A 14,072-nucleotide genomic window follows, 5' to 3' on the forward strand; every position below is an offset into this window, starting at 1 on the left:
ATTCGTTAATTATTTTTGATGTTTGTATGTCGTGTTATTTCTCACCAAGATTTTTTTTAAACTAAAAAATAATTAAAAAAAAATTAGAAAATAAAAGGAAATTAGACGTGTAGTTGAATCATAACGAAATAAAAAAAAATTAAAAAAGTAAGCCCAGTGAATGCACTGTCAATGACAGTGAAAATAGTGAAAAAAAAGAAATAAAATTTCGAATATTTCTACGAACATTGATTGTAATTGATTTGCAAGAAGAAAACTTTAAAAACTAAAACAAAGACAATCCAAGTATTAAAAATATTTTTAAATTTACCTGCAAACGAGTATCAATATTTATTTCAACGGAGCGAGTCAGTCATTAAGATAAAAAAAAAATTAACGAAAACAATAAATTTAAAACAGAAGTTTGAGTGATATTTTCTTAAGTCTGAAACTGAACTAACCATTTGTTTAACAAAAAAAAATAGTACTAAAAAAAAAGAAAATTAGTGTTACGATTAATTTAAAAAAAAAGAAGTAAAAAAGCGAATTTGAACGAGAAAGAGGCATTTTTGGAGTAAAAATGGATCATACTAAAGCCTATCGTACCATCAATGACGGTAAATTTCAATTTTTCTTCAAATTTTTTTAATTTCTAATTTTTTTAAATTTTTTTTTTAGTTTTTTCATCAGCAGCTGAGTCCGTATTCGACATCTCCGAGTATCGCCCGAGCAATAACGATATGTATTTCGGCGGAAGCGGTTTGGGAAGCAACTCGTCTCTCGGTTTGGGACAAAATTCTTCTACAAGTCGCCCAATTACGGGTGCGAACAACGCATTTCCCCCAATTGGGACCTTTTCGCTTGATTCCATTGGAGGTTCGAGCAACAATTCCTCGTCGAATATGTTCTCAATGGACTCCCTTTCGAACGGGATGAGCAACTCGAGTATGGGAGGCGGCGGCGGAGGAAGTAATCGCTTGAACATGTTTGGAGGCAACAACGGGATGTCATCTGGAGGTCATCCGAATAACGCAACGGGCAACAATCCGCCGGGAAATAACCCGGATTTGAGTCAAGGAATCCGTGAAACAGGCATAATTGAGAAACTTTTGCACTCTTATGGGTTTATTCAATGTTGCGAACGTCAAGCAAGGCTTTTCTTCCATTTCTCGCAATTCGGAGGAAATATCGAGCACTTGAAAATTGGAGATCCCGTTGAATTTGAGATGACCTATGATCGTCGTACGGGAAAACCAATTGCAAGTCAAGTAACGAAAATCGCTCCGGAAGTCGTTTTGTCGGAAGAACGTGTTACGGGAACTGTTACGACTGAGTTGAAAACTGATGCGAATTGCAACTCGAATAATGCGAATGTATCGAGTGACACGACAGGACGTATTAGTTACGAGAATCGCGGTGAATGCTTTTTCCTGCCATACACCAAAGACGACGTCGAGGGAAATGTCACGTTGCATGCCGGCGACAAAGTTAGTTTCCAAATTGCGACAAATAATCGCGGCAATTTGGGCGCTTGTCACATTCGTTTAGAAAATCCGGCACATCCGGTGAAATATCGCGGCGTTGTGTGCTCCATGAAGGAATCTTTCGGCTTTATTGAACGTGCGGATGTCGTAAAGGAGATTTTTTTCCATTTTTCCGAAGCTGAAGGCAATATCGAGTTACGCCCCGGCGACGATGTCGAATTTACAATTCAAACGCGTAACGGAAAGGAAGTTGCTTGTAACATTTCTCGTCTTGCGCCCGGATCCGTGATCTTCGAAGATGTTGGAACTCAAATCTATCGCGGGCAGGTATTGAAACCTTTGGATCGCACACCGCCAAATTCGACAACAGCTCAACGTCAACCGTCGACAGATCCCTTGCCAGGTCGCATTCGTTATCGCAATCAAGTTGATCATTCGGAAGTTGAAGTCCCCTTCGGCGATAAAGATCAAAAAGGAGATTTTACGTTGCGTCATGGCGATTGGGTTCAATTTTATTTGGCTACTGACCGCAGAGATCAATTGCAACGTGCAACGGCGATTTCCTTGCTCGATGATTCGTTCAATGTGTCAGGGGAGAAACGCGAACAAGGCGTTGTTGCTTCCCTGAAGGAAGGTTTTGGGTTTGTACGTTGCGTCGAACGGAGTGTCAGACTCTTCTTTCACTTTACCGAAGTATTGGATACTAGTCGTGAGATTTGTGTTGGCGACGAAGTTGAATTCACCGTTGTTCAGGATCCAGCTTCGAGCTATCCGAATACTCGTTACACTGCGATACGTATTAAACACTTGCCAGTTGGCACCGTGCAATTCGAAACCTTGGTCGAGAGCGGCTTGGAAGGCGTCATTACACGCGAAGCGCCCAAAAGTCCCGTCAAAACGCAAGAACGCACGGATGGCGGTGTCATTAGCTATATTCAAGGCAATAACAAGAAGACTATAATGTATTTCCTCAAAGACTGCGAGAAACCACCAAGAGTAGGCGATAATGTGCGCTTCGATATTTATCAGGTTAAGCGAAACAAAGAATTGATTGCGATCAATGTGGTAGAAATATTCATGAATCATGACGCGATGCAACAACAACTGCCTTTGTCACGCGTACAATCGTATCCGGCAAGTGTCGCGGAGCTCATGCAGCAACAGCAGCGTTTGAGCGGCGGCGATGTGTCGTTATCTGATTCGCAAAATGGCATTGCGGGACTCAACGACAGTTATTATCGCTCCAACAGCGAGCCCCATGCCAAATCCTCGCCCGGAAAAGTGCAATATGGATTCATCGCTGTGTTGAAGGTACGTTCATTTTGACTTTTATTAAAAAAAAAATTTACTTGAACAAAAAAATCTTAAAAATCTTAAAAAAAAATATTTTTTAAAATTTCACAAATTTAATTTTTATTTTTCATGAAAACTCTTAAAAATTTCATTTTCTTTAATTTTTTTTTAACAATTTTTAAATTATTTTATTAATTTATTGAATTTTTTTTAAAATATAATTTAAATAAAATTTAATATTTTTTTATTCTGAAAACTCTTTATAAAAATTATTTTCTTAAACAAAATTTTAAAATTTTAATTTTCGTGAAATTTAAAAAAATATATACAATTTTCCTTTAAAAAAATATTTTTTAAAATTTAAAAAAGTTCAAAATTTTTTTTCTTGAAATATTTCTGAAAAATAATTTAATTTATATAAAAAAAACTAACAAAATTTATTTTTTCAGGAAAACTTTGGTTTCATCGAAACAACCAAACACGATCAAGAAGTTTTCTTTCACTTTAGCAACTTCATTGGGAATCCAACAACTTTGGAACTTGGTCAAGAAGTTGAATATACGCTCTCTGCTCGTAACGGTTTGAACGCAGGCAACTGCATTCCCGCTGAAAATGTCAAAGTTATTCCAGCAAGTAAGTTTTTTATCCCTCATTTCATCAAAAATCGAAAAATTATACTTAAAAAACATTTTTTTAACAGATTCAATCCCTCAACCCATGATAAACTTCGACAAATTGTACAATGGCGTCGTCGTTCGCCCAATTCGTTGCATAAATCCCGATCAACCTGAATACTGTGGATTGATTCAGATGAAAAATGATGACGGAACAAATGGATCTGTGCACGAATTTGGCATCACGAGTGTCAAAAACAAGCGTGATTTGTTGCAAAAGGATGACGTTGTCACTTTTCGTTTGGATCAACTCGATCGTGCACGTCAAGTAAGATTTTTTTCATCGAATTTTAAGAGAAAGCATATTAATTTTGAATTTCAGGTCGAAGCTGTTCGTCAAAAGAACCGTTCAAGTGTCGATTCGATCAAGGGACAATTTGGCTTTTTGGATTACGAAGTCGAGGAGGGCAAAAAACTCTTCTTCCATATGTCAGAAGTGCAGAGTTCGACTATTTTATGTCCCGGTGACGTCGTTGAATTCTCAATTGTCACCAATCAGGTAAGAAATTTTCAAAAAATTCCTCAAAAAAAATATTTTAATGAAAATTTTGTCAAATTTTAGCGCAATGGCAAAAACTCTGCATGCACTGTCGTCAAAATTGCCGATGGAAGTCGCCCTGAACGTCTCTTGTCACGCTTGAAGTTGAACTCCGTTGACGAAAGTGTTCCTCGTGTCACTGTTTTACGCTCTCCAAAAGGACCTGATGGCTCAAAGGGATTTCACAGCAACTTTCGTACACCACGCCCAGTTGGTAAGTCATTTTTTTCGCAAAAAATTTCAGGAAAATCAATTTTTCTTTTACTTTTAGGTGCATTTATAGCTTAAACAGAGCTAAAAATGTCTTTCACTGCATTGATAAAATATACGAATCACATAAAAATTTACAAAGCATCCACATGATGAACAAGAAAACCTGTTTCTTACAAAAAAAAATATTTATTAAAAATATCTACTACTGTTCTAAATGTGAAATGAAAAAAAAACAATTTTTGACCTCCTCTCCCTTTATTAATACAATTATGTACTCTCATCATTAATAAAACAAACACTATTATTATAATTAATTATCATTATTACAATTACAAGCATATTCAAAGTGTCTGTATTCAGAGAAAAAACAAACGCAAGACGTCTGCAATGCAAGTTATTAACTACAAACCTACTATTAGGATTAAAAAGTAAACATTTGAATGAAAAAAAAAAATGAAAAGTAACAAAAATCGCTTTTTTATTATTTTATAAATTTAATATTAATTATGTTATATTAAAAAAAAATTAGTTTAAAAAATCTATATAATTTAATTTTTTTTTATTATGAATGAAATGAAACTTTTTGTGTTATAAGAAAAAAAAAATATAAGAAAAAAATCAAGCAACTAAAATACCCTCAACGTAAACCAAAAAATTATAAATATTATTGATTGACCTTAAATTTATTTAAAGAAAGCAACAAAAAAAATATTTAATATTAAAAAAAAACATTAAATCGCTCTTTAATAAAAACAAAAAAAAATATGAAATAACCGTACGTACACAATATTAAAGAATTAAAAACTATCAAACAAAAAAAAAAATAAAAAATTATAAAAAAAATAAAAAAATATTTAAAAAATACAAAAAAAGTGAAAAGAAAAATAATAAAAAATGAAACAAAAAAAAAATACATAGAGTAAGTTACACAAGCAAAAAAAAATAATGTTCTGAAAAATTTGTGACATTCAAAAGAAAAGAAAAGAAGATGAGAGAGTGATTGAACAAAAAACAACACAAGTGATGGATTTATTTACAGACATCAGCCCAGAATATAAAAAAATAGTCATTAAAGTAATAAAACAGGAGATAACTCGGAATTTTAAGTTCAAAAAAGCCTTTTTTTAGTAGATTTTAACAAAAAAAAACAATTTATGATTAAAATTAATTAATATTAAAAAATATATAAACACGATTTTTTCCGCCCTTAAATTTTTCAAAGTCTTTCCTTCTTATTTTCTCATGTCATGAATATTTTACAAACTATTTACACATACACCGCAATGATCCTCTCAGTTTTTTTACATACATAAGTTCTTTCAAATATAAAAAAAAATAAAAATAGACGTAAAAATGAAGCAAATCTGATAATAAATTATAAAAGAAAACAACAATGAACTACTAAACTACTATACTAAACAAGAAAAAAAATGAAAGAAAAAAAGAAACAAAAAATAATAAAAAATGGAACTATAAAAAGAAAGTTTGGAAGAAGTTTTGATTCAAAATTAACAGAAGAAAGGCTTAATTTTTGAGTGTTTTTGGTAAGTATTTAAAAAAAAAAAATAATAAAAATAAAAAAAAAAAAATAATAAAAAATAAAAAAAAATAATAAAAAATAAAAATTAAAAAAAAAATTTAAAAAAAATTAATTTTTTTAAAGTTAAATGCTTGGTTTGGATTAATTGGAATTAATTTTCAGCTTTTGATGATTTTTTTTGAAATCCTTTGAAATTAAAAAAAAAATCAAAATTTCCTATATTTTACACTTTTTCAGATCTTCAAAAGGCTTGTTTAATGATTTTTGAAGAAAATATCGAAAATTGCACATTTGTGAGATAGTCAGTGAAATATTGAAGAGTGTGAAGTTTGCACCTAATGTTCAATGATTGGCCGACAACTTTTAAATTTCAACCAATCAGAGACGAGGATGATGTTTCTACCGTTATTGAACTTCAAAACCTAAAAATGTGGTATTTTGAAAGGATTTTAGTTGATTTTTGATGAAAAAATCTTCAATGAAAACCAATTTTTCGGAAATATGTATCTAAAAGAGAAAATTAAAATAATTTTTAACATAAGTGAGCTACATTAATTAACATTTTTCCTGAAATTATTCAATAATTGTTGAAATTTCAGACATTTTTTCTTAAATGAATTTCATAAAAAGCTTCAAATCTTCAAAATTTAACAAAAATAATTTTTTTTAGATTTTTTACGAAGAATATTTTAAATTTTTCAACTTAACCACGTTGTTTTTCAATTTTCATCATCAATACATCAACTTTGCTCCCAATTTTCATTCTGCTTCTCATCATCAATGCAACAAATTGACTGCACAAAACGAAATGTGTTTGCAAACAAACTTTTTCACACTCCAGAGACAATCAAATCGAGACGTAGTACTACTATTCAGTTGTAGAAATGATAGTACAAACACTCCGGAAAAGTAAAGCCTGCGTAGAAATCGTTCATCAACAGACTGTTGCATATCGGTACTTTTCGACCGATGCGAAATGAAAATTTGTATCACATCTGTACGATCGTCTACGGCGAAAATTTCGTTATTTAAGCGATGCTCTGCAGATTTTTGGCTCAGTCGGTGCTCAGGAGTCAGCCTCATCGGCTGAAAAAAAGAAGAAAAGGAGAGAAAAAGTGAAAAAGGTGAAAAAAAAAATAATTTAAAAAAAAATTTGTGAAAAAGTGATTTTTGGACTTAGAAAAAAATTTTATATTTTTTTTAATAAATTATGATAAGGGGATAAAATCCGATCAAAAAATCAATCATAAAAAACTCCCTTAAAAGGTTCATTCAATTGAAAGTAATAAAAAGTGATTTTTTTTATCTATTCATCGAGAAGGTATAACATGTCAATTTAGAGAAAAAAAAGTCATGTTATTAATTTTTTTCCCTTTAAACTGACCTTTGACGCTAATCTTTCCCGAGTTATCAAAGAAAATCAATTTTAATCGCTCGTCGTTTTTTTCCAATGTTTTTTTTTATCTTTAATCCTTGATGCGGAAAGGTTTTTATCTGTGGAAAAACATTTTTAATAACTTTTAATGATTATATCGTTAACGTGACGCTAACGAAGCAGTGACATTGCTTCGATTTTATTATTAAAGCTTTTTTGTTGTTGGAAAACAAGTCCTAATAGTGTCATGTGTGAAAAAAAACGACAATTAAGCGAAAAAACATTTCCAAGTGTCGCGTTGAGTGTTAATTGTGTTGAAATAAAAAAAATTTATGAAGAGTGAAAAAATGATTTTTATAGTTTTTGTTAGAAAAATGATGAAAACTAATGAATTTCAATTAATTTCTTCGATTTTTTAGCACTTCATGGCATTTTTCCATCATCCGTGAATCAAATATGGGAAAAGTCGTCAAATGTTGTTGTTGTCCCGTGCGAATTAAAAAATTTTAAAGAAAAAAAAATCACAAAAAAACATTCGAATGCATTAAATGATTGCTCGGAGCAGCGAATTACGATTATAACGTCGATTATTGTGAGATTTGGGCGACGAGGCGGCGAGCCCGCAATAGCGCGCTATGTCATGTAATGACCAAGAGACGACAACGACGAAGAGCACAACGGAAAATAATGGAAAAACGGCGGATTGGACGCTGTATCAGCGAAATGTGTCAAGCAACGTCGGAAGTCAACATCTCGCTGAACCGGAAAACAATGATTCGGGCGCCGACGACGAAAGTCAAAGTCAGTCGAGGGAAAATGATCCGTTGCAACCAAAGCATAAAACTTCCGCAAGTAGCAATAAAGAGGTGAGTTTTTGTCCATTTTTTTTAATTTTACGTTTTTCTTGATGTAACGACAGATGCACGACAGGAAATTACACTCGAATTCTTTTTAATTTCTTTTTTCTTAATTTTTTTCTTTTTCAATTTTTTTTCCTCGACAGAAAGTTTTGATTGTATCTCTTTCGAATCAACGTACTCGCGAAACATGGAGCCAAAAGGCGGAATTCTTACTCGCCGTTATCGGATTCGCTGTCGATCTCGGAAACGTTTGGAGATTTCCCTACATTTGCTACCAAAATGGCGGAGGAGCCTTTTTAATCCCGTATTGCATCATGTTGTTGCTCGGAGGTCTTCCGCTTTTCTACATGGAACTTGCTCTCGGACAATTTCATCGTTGCGGATGTCTCAGTATCTGGAAACGCATTTGTCCCGCACTCAAAGGTAAGGAAAATTGTCAAGGTCGAGAAAATTCAACAAGTCACATTCGATGACCTAAATTCAATTTCTTTTGTGCTTGGTTTGTTTGTTTGTTGATGGAAGATGATTTTGCATAAATTCGTGTCATTATGCGGGTTTCCCTCATGTCACATGTTAACCGCCTTTTTAAAGCGCTTCATGTACAATTAATCTCAAAAATAATTGATTTAGAGATTAATTCAAGACGAAGTTTGTCTGAATTTTTCTCCGCACGTGGAAAAAAGAAACTTTTTTTGTCAAACGTTTTAAAAAATAGAATAAAAGGGGAGACACAGTTAGTTGACTCAATTTAATGTTGTCGTGTTGTTTGTTCGCTTGTTGCTTTGCTGCTTCTGTGAAAAATGATTTGCGCTATTCATGCGATGATAAAATGTGTGTAACTTTGCTGTCTGAGATTGTCTTTCGAATGAATGAAAAAACCGTAAAATTTACACAGACTTATGGATGATGAAAAAAGGATAAACTTGACGCCTTTTTGATTTATTTAATATTTACCGTATTGTTGTTTAATAAAAACTTGTAACTCAATTTACTTATTTGCGATGAACGCACTTTTCATCTTGTGCAAACAAAAGTACAGGGTGTTCAACAAAAAATTTTTAATTTTCTTGATATTGTGAAAAAATTAAAAAACAAATTTAAAAAAAAAATTTGTCCTTAATTTGATAAATTTTATAGATGGAAGTAAATATTAAGTCCTTTCTTAAATAATTTTTGATAACATTTGCTTCATAACGCTTTTTCGAATAAAAACTAAAAAACGTTATGAGTTCTATAACGCTTTTTTTAAAATTAATATGAAATATCGTTATAAACCATCCAAAATAATTTTTCAACCTTCACTCATAAAGAAAAAAAATTTCCTGAAAAATTTAGTTTTGTTGAAAAAAAAATTAATAAAAAAAATTAACTTACCTTAATGATGACAAAAATTTTTAATGAACGCCCTGTACTTCTTTTTACAATCTCTTCTGTTTCAAATGTAGAGTTCCTTTTTCACTTAATTTTGCTTACCTCAAAGTCCCTTGAAAAATCTTTCGCAATTTATGTGCTTTTGACACCTTATTAAATTGCTTGGAAGAACAAATTCAACATTTTGATTGGTTTTTGATACCGATACACGTAAAATATCCATTAAATTAGTGGCTTTCCATGTAATTACGAAACAAAATTGCTCTCTTATAACACACACGGAGCAACAGGTAACGATGTGCATCTTACGAAATTGTTAAAATTTTCCCATGAAAAGTTTAGTTTCCTCCCGAAGACGACAATTCACTTAATATGTGTGTCAGTCTCTTGAAGACTTGAAGAAAAAGCGATAAAAATCACGATGATACAGATAAAAAGTGTGCCGTTCGGTTGCAATGAAGGCAATAAAGCACGTTCGGGAATCGAAGGAGACACGCGAATTGATATCGTCTCGGAGAAAAATTATAAAATGTTGTTTACCGATGTTGAAAGCTTGCTTTGATTTGGTCCACATTTAAATTTTCTTTCGATTCCTTTTGAGTTTTTTTTATAAAAAATTTTTATAAAAACTTTTTTTCCGCTTAAATATTGTTTGTTTAATGGAAATTAATCCCTTTGATCATCGACGACGACATTTAAATAGCTTTGAATGCGGTTTGATTTCTTCTTTTTTCCATTTTCTTGTCTTTTGGGAGGATTTTCAATCAGTTTGCTTTGCCACAAATCATTTAAATAGCTCTTTAATCATCAACAACCAGCATAAATTTTTGTCTGTTTTCGTGATGATAGTACGAAGATTAGTTCAAAAGTAGTAAAAAGCTGTCAATGGCAGAGGAAAAATGTTGAATGTCCATTTATGGTCAAACATTTTCATCTTTAGGCGATTTTCATGAAAACTTACCCTGAACAATGTTTTTCATCAAAAAAAAAAAATTTTTTTCTTTTCGTAAATCGCCTTTTCATGAAACTTACCCTGAACAATGTTTTTCATCTTAAAAAAAAAAAAATTTTTTTGAAAATTTTCTTGAATAATTTCTGCTTTAAACGACATTGATTCTTTCAGCACTTAACAAAACTAACAATTTATTCGAATTTTTACCATTTCTCGTGTGTTCTCAGGTGTTGGAATTGCAATTTGTATAATTGACATCTATATGGGCATGTATTACAACACGATTATTGGATGGGCAGTTTATTATCTCTACGCTTCCTTCACTACTGAGCTACCGTGGACCAAATGCGGCAATGAATGGAATACAGGTACGTCGATTTTCACTCTCTAAACGTTTTAATTTATCGGAAAAACGCTTTTTATACAGATGCGTGTTCCCCCGTGTATTCAATTAATAATGCAACCAACATCACAAATACATCGAGTCCTGCAAAGGAGTTCTTTGAGTAAGTTTTTCATCAATTTTTCACATAAAAATTTATTTTTTACCTCTAAAAATCTTCAGGCGCAAAGTTCTCGAGCAATACAAATCCGATGGGCTTAACTACATGGGCCCGATAAAACCTGAGCTCGCTCTTTGTGTCTTCGGCGTCTTCATTCTCGTCTATTTTTCGCTTTGGAAAGGCGTCAAGAGCTCCGGAAAAGCTGTTTGGTTCACAGCAATTATGCCGTATATCGTGCTGATTATCCTTCTCGGGCGAGGCGTTACTCTTCCGGGATCTGGAGATGGCATCATGTACTATTTAACGCCTCAATGGCACAAATTGAAGAACACGAGAGTTTGGATAGATGCTGCAAGTCAAATTTTCTTTTCGCTCGGACCGGGCTTTGGAACGTTACTTGCGCTTTCAAGTTATAATAAATTCAATAACAACTGCTATCGTGATGCGCTGATAACGAGTTCGATTAATTGTTTGACGAGCTTTTTAGCTGGATTTGTAATTTTCAGTGTGTTAGGGTAAGAATTTTTCAAATTTTTAATGAGATTTTGATAAATTTTCAATTTTTTAGTTATATGGCGCACGTGCAAAAAACAACAATCGATAAAGTTGGGCTCGAAGGTCCCGGATTAGTGTTCATTGTGTATCCAGAAGCCATTAGCATGATGACGGGAAGTGTATTTTGGTCCATAATCTTCTTCATTATGTTAATAACTTTAGGTACGTTGCATAAATGGGCAAACATGTAACTTTTTCGTATGAACTTAAGGATCTTAAGTCATGTTAAGTTTTGTTAAGTCAATGAATTACTGAGTTTTTTACTGAAATTTGTTCAAGATTTATATAAAAAAAAAATTTTTTTTAAATATTTTGAATGAATTTTAGTAAAAAATTTGATAATTCATTGACTTAAAGCAACTTAACATGACTTAAGACCCTTAAGTTCATACAAAAAAGTTACAAGTTTGCTTTCTATCGAAAATAACCGCAAATTAATGCGTTGTTTACTCTTTCATAGGACTCGATAGTACATTTGGCGGGCTCGAGGCGATGATTACGGGAATTGCAGATGAATATCCTCGAGTTATTGGACGACATCGTGAGATATTTGTCTTTTTCGTCTTATGTGGTATTTATTTGTGTGCTTTACCAACAATGACCTACGTAAGTACCTAAATTCAATCACAGTTAAAGCAAATCGAAATTGTTGTTTTCATTACCGAAGCAGAGCGAAGAGAACCATTAAGATTAAATTTCACACTCCATTTTGTTAGTTTTTCATGTTTATTGCCCTGCTTTTCGTAATTTAAGTGAAAAAACGGACAAGAAGCAGAAACGACAAGACGACTCGTGTCTGTATAATGTTCGAATAAATTTTACCGCCCGAACATGAATTATTTATGAATTGGCGAGGTATTTAAAACAATGAGTGAGCAAGTTATCGCCTATTACCTACTTTTACCACAGATTTTTATTTCTTGCAATAAAAGAGGAGAGATAGTGAACAAACATGCTTTAACTGTTGCTTCTTCTTCTTCTACTAAAAAAGGGGAGAAAATGCAGAAAATTGATTAAATCAAGAATTCTTTTCGAAAAATAATTTTTATTCAGTCATTAAGAGCAATTTTTGCCTTTTTATTAAGAAAATCTTGGATTTCTTGATGTTTAATGAATTTTGGGAGGTAAAAAAACCCTCAAAAGTCGAAATTATGTGAAAACGTCGGATTTCACGTTTTTCCTGTAGCACGAGCGTTACACGAAAAATCCATTTCTTCGTTAATGGATTGAATTGACGACTGATCAACTTGATGTTCTGTTTATACAAACGTCTTTTATGTGCTTTCTATCTTCTTGTTCTTTCACTTTAACGACAAAAACTATCTTTTTAAAGACGTTCATGTGATTTTGAAGAAGTTTTCTCTTCTCTTCACTTTTTACTTTACACACAACTTTTTAATTTAATTCTTTGTTGATTTAAACTTTTCTTCTTTTGAAGAATTTCTTTCATTTTTCTTTAAATAATATTTGATTTATGAATTTTCGAATTTCGAAAAAAATATAAAAATCTTCGAATATCGAAAAAAATTACAAATTTTCGAAAATCTTATAAAAATTTAAATTCTTACTTAATGAAAATAATTCGATAGTTTAAAGTTTTGTTCAAGAAATTACGAACTTTCGAAAAATTAAAAAAAAAAAAAATATTTTTTGAAAAAAAAAAATTTTAATTTTCGAATGTTTAAAAAATTTTATATTTTAAAAATTATTTAAAATTGTCAAAAAAAAACTAAACATAAATTTTCGAATTTCGAAAACAAATTCAAACTTTCGAATTTCGAAAAATATTCAAATTTTCGAATGTGTCAATAAATATTATTTTTTTTCTTTCAGGGCGGGGTATATTTAGTGAATTTCCTGAACGTTTACGGGCCCGGATTAGCAATTCTCTTTGTCGTTTTTGTCGAAGCTGCGGGAGTTTTTTGGTATTATGGCGTCGATAACTTTTCCGCCGACATCGAGCAAATGTTAGGCGAGAAACCTTCCCTCTTTTGGCGATTATGTTGGAAATATGTCAGTCCAACCTTCCTCTTCGTAATTTTAATTTTCTCCGTGCTCGGTTACGAAGAGATGCTCGGCGAAGAATACGAATATCCCGAATGGAGCAGCACCGTTGGATGGATGTTGACTCTTTCGAGCGTTTTGTGCATTCCGGGCTACATGATTTACAAATTCCTGCGAAGTCCCGGCGGATGTCGACATCGTTTGCGACAAACGTTCAAACCGGATTTGGTAATAAGTCCCGTGCCGAATCAGTATCAAATGGATGGAAGTACAGCAGTTTGACCTAATTTGACGACTTCCGTGACGAATAGTTTTAATAATAATAATATTGACGAAAATGCGCTTCAAATGAAACGTGTGAGCTTTTCGCCGCGCTACAATTGCATGTGTTCCTCGTTCACGTCATCCACGCTAAATGCGAGCAGCGCGTCGCCAGCAACTTATTACAACCCCTTTCACCGAAAATTGTGTGGTACAAATAACTCTGCAACAAGTACTATTAGGATTAAGCGAGATTTTAGCTGTAAATGTTTGTACTACTATCATAATAGCAATTGTCGTGATCGACCTCGTTGCTTGTCTTTTGCAACCGAATGGTTAGTTTAAATTTTTTTCTCATGAAACAGATCAAATTTACAGCCATTAATTTGATCTGCTGAGAAAAAAAACTTTTTTTGAGGATACATCAAAAAAAATTTGTTCTTTGAAGAAAATTCAAATTCTTGATGAAA

General features: G+C 32.4%; 2 protein-coding genes across 2 annotated transcripts; both read left to right on the plus strand.

Annotated features, from left to right (window-relative positions):
- Positions 1-84: 84 nt before the first annotated feature.
- On the plus strand, positions 85-4,873 carry LOC134828353 (cold shock domain-containing protein E1). Its single transcript, XM_063841296.1, has 7 exons — positions 85-596; positions 658-2,774; positions 3,206-3,389; positions 3,457-3,698; positions 3,753-3,929; positions 3,993-4,182; positions 4,240-4,873. Exons 1-7 carry the CDS (start codon positions 560-562, stop codon positions 4,254-4,256), a joined length of 2,964 nt encoding a protein of 987 aa, XP_063697366.1. The 5' UTR covers positions 85-559; the 3' UTR covers positions 4,257-4,873.
- Positions 4,874-6,791: 1,918 nt separating this feature from the next.
- Positions 6,792-13,623, plus strand: LOC134829170 (sodium-dependent serotonin transporter). The gene is made up of 9 exons (XM_063842166.1): positions 6,792-6,845; positions 7,516-7,962; positions 8,100-8,379; positions 10,507-10,647; positions 10,707-10,785; positions 10,845-11,297; positions 11,351-11,499; positions 11,798-11,943; positions 13,171-13,623. The coding sequence occupies exons 2-9, from the start codon at positions 7,732-7,734 to the stop codon at positions 13,621-13,623; spliced, it is 1,932 nt and encodes a 643-aa protein (XP_063698236.1). The 5' UTR covers positions 6,792-6,845; positions 7,516-7,731.
- The last annotated feature ends 449 nt before the right edge of the window (positions 13,624-14,072 follow it).

The sequence above is a fragment of the Culicoides brevitarsis genome, chromosome 2, assembly GCF_036172545.1.
Source record: "Culicoides brevitarsis isolate CSIRO-B50_1 chromosome 2, AGI_CSIRO_Cbre_v1, whole genome shotgun sequence".
Lineage (NCBI taxonomy): Eukaryota > Metazoa > Arthropoda > Insecta > Diptera > Ceratopogonidae > Culicoides > Culicoides brevitarsis.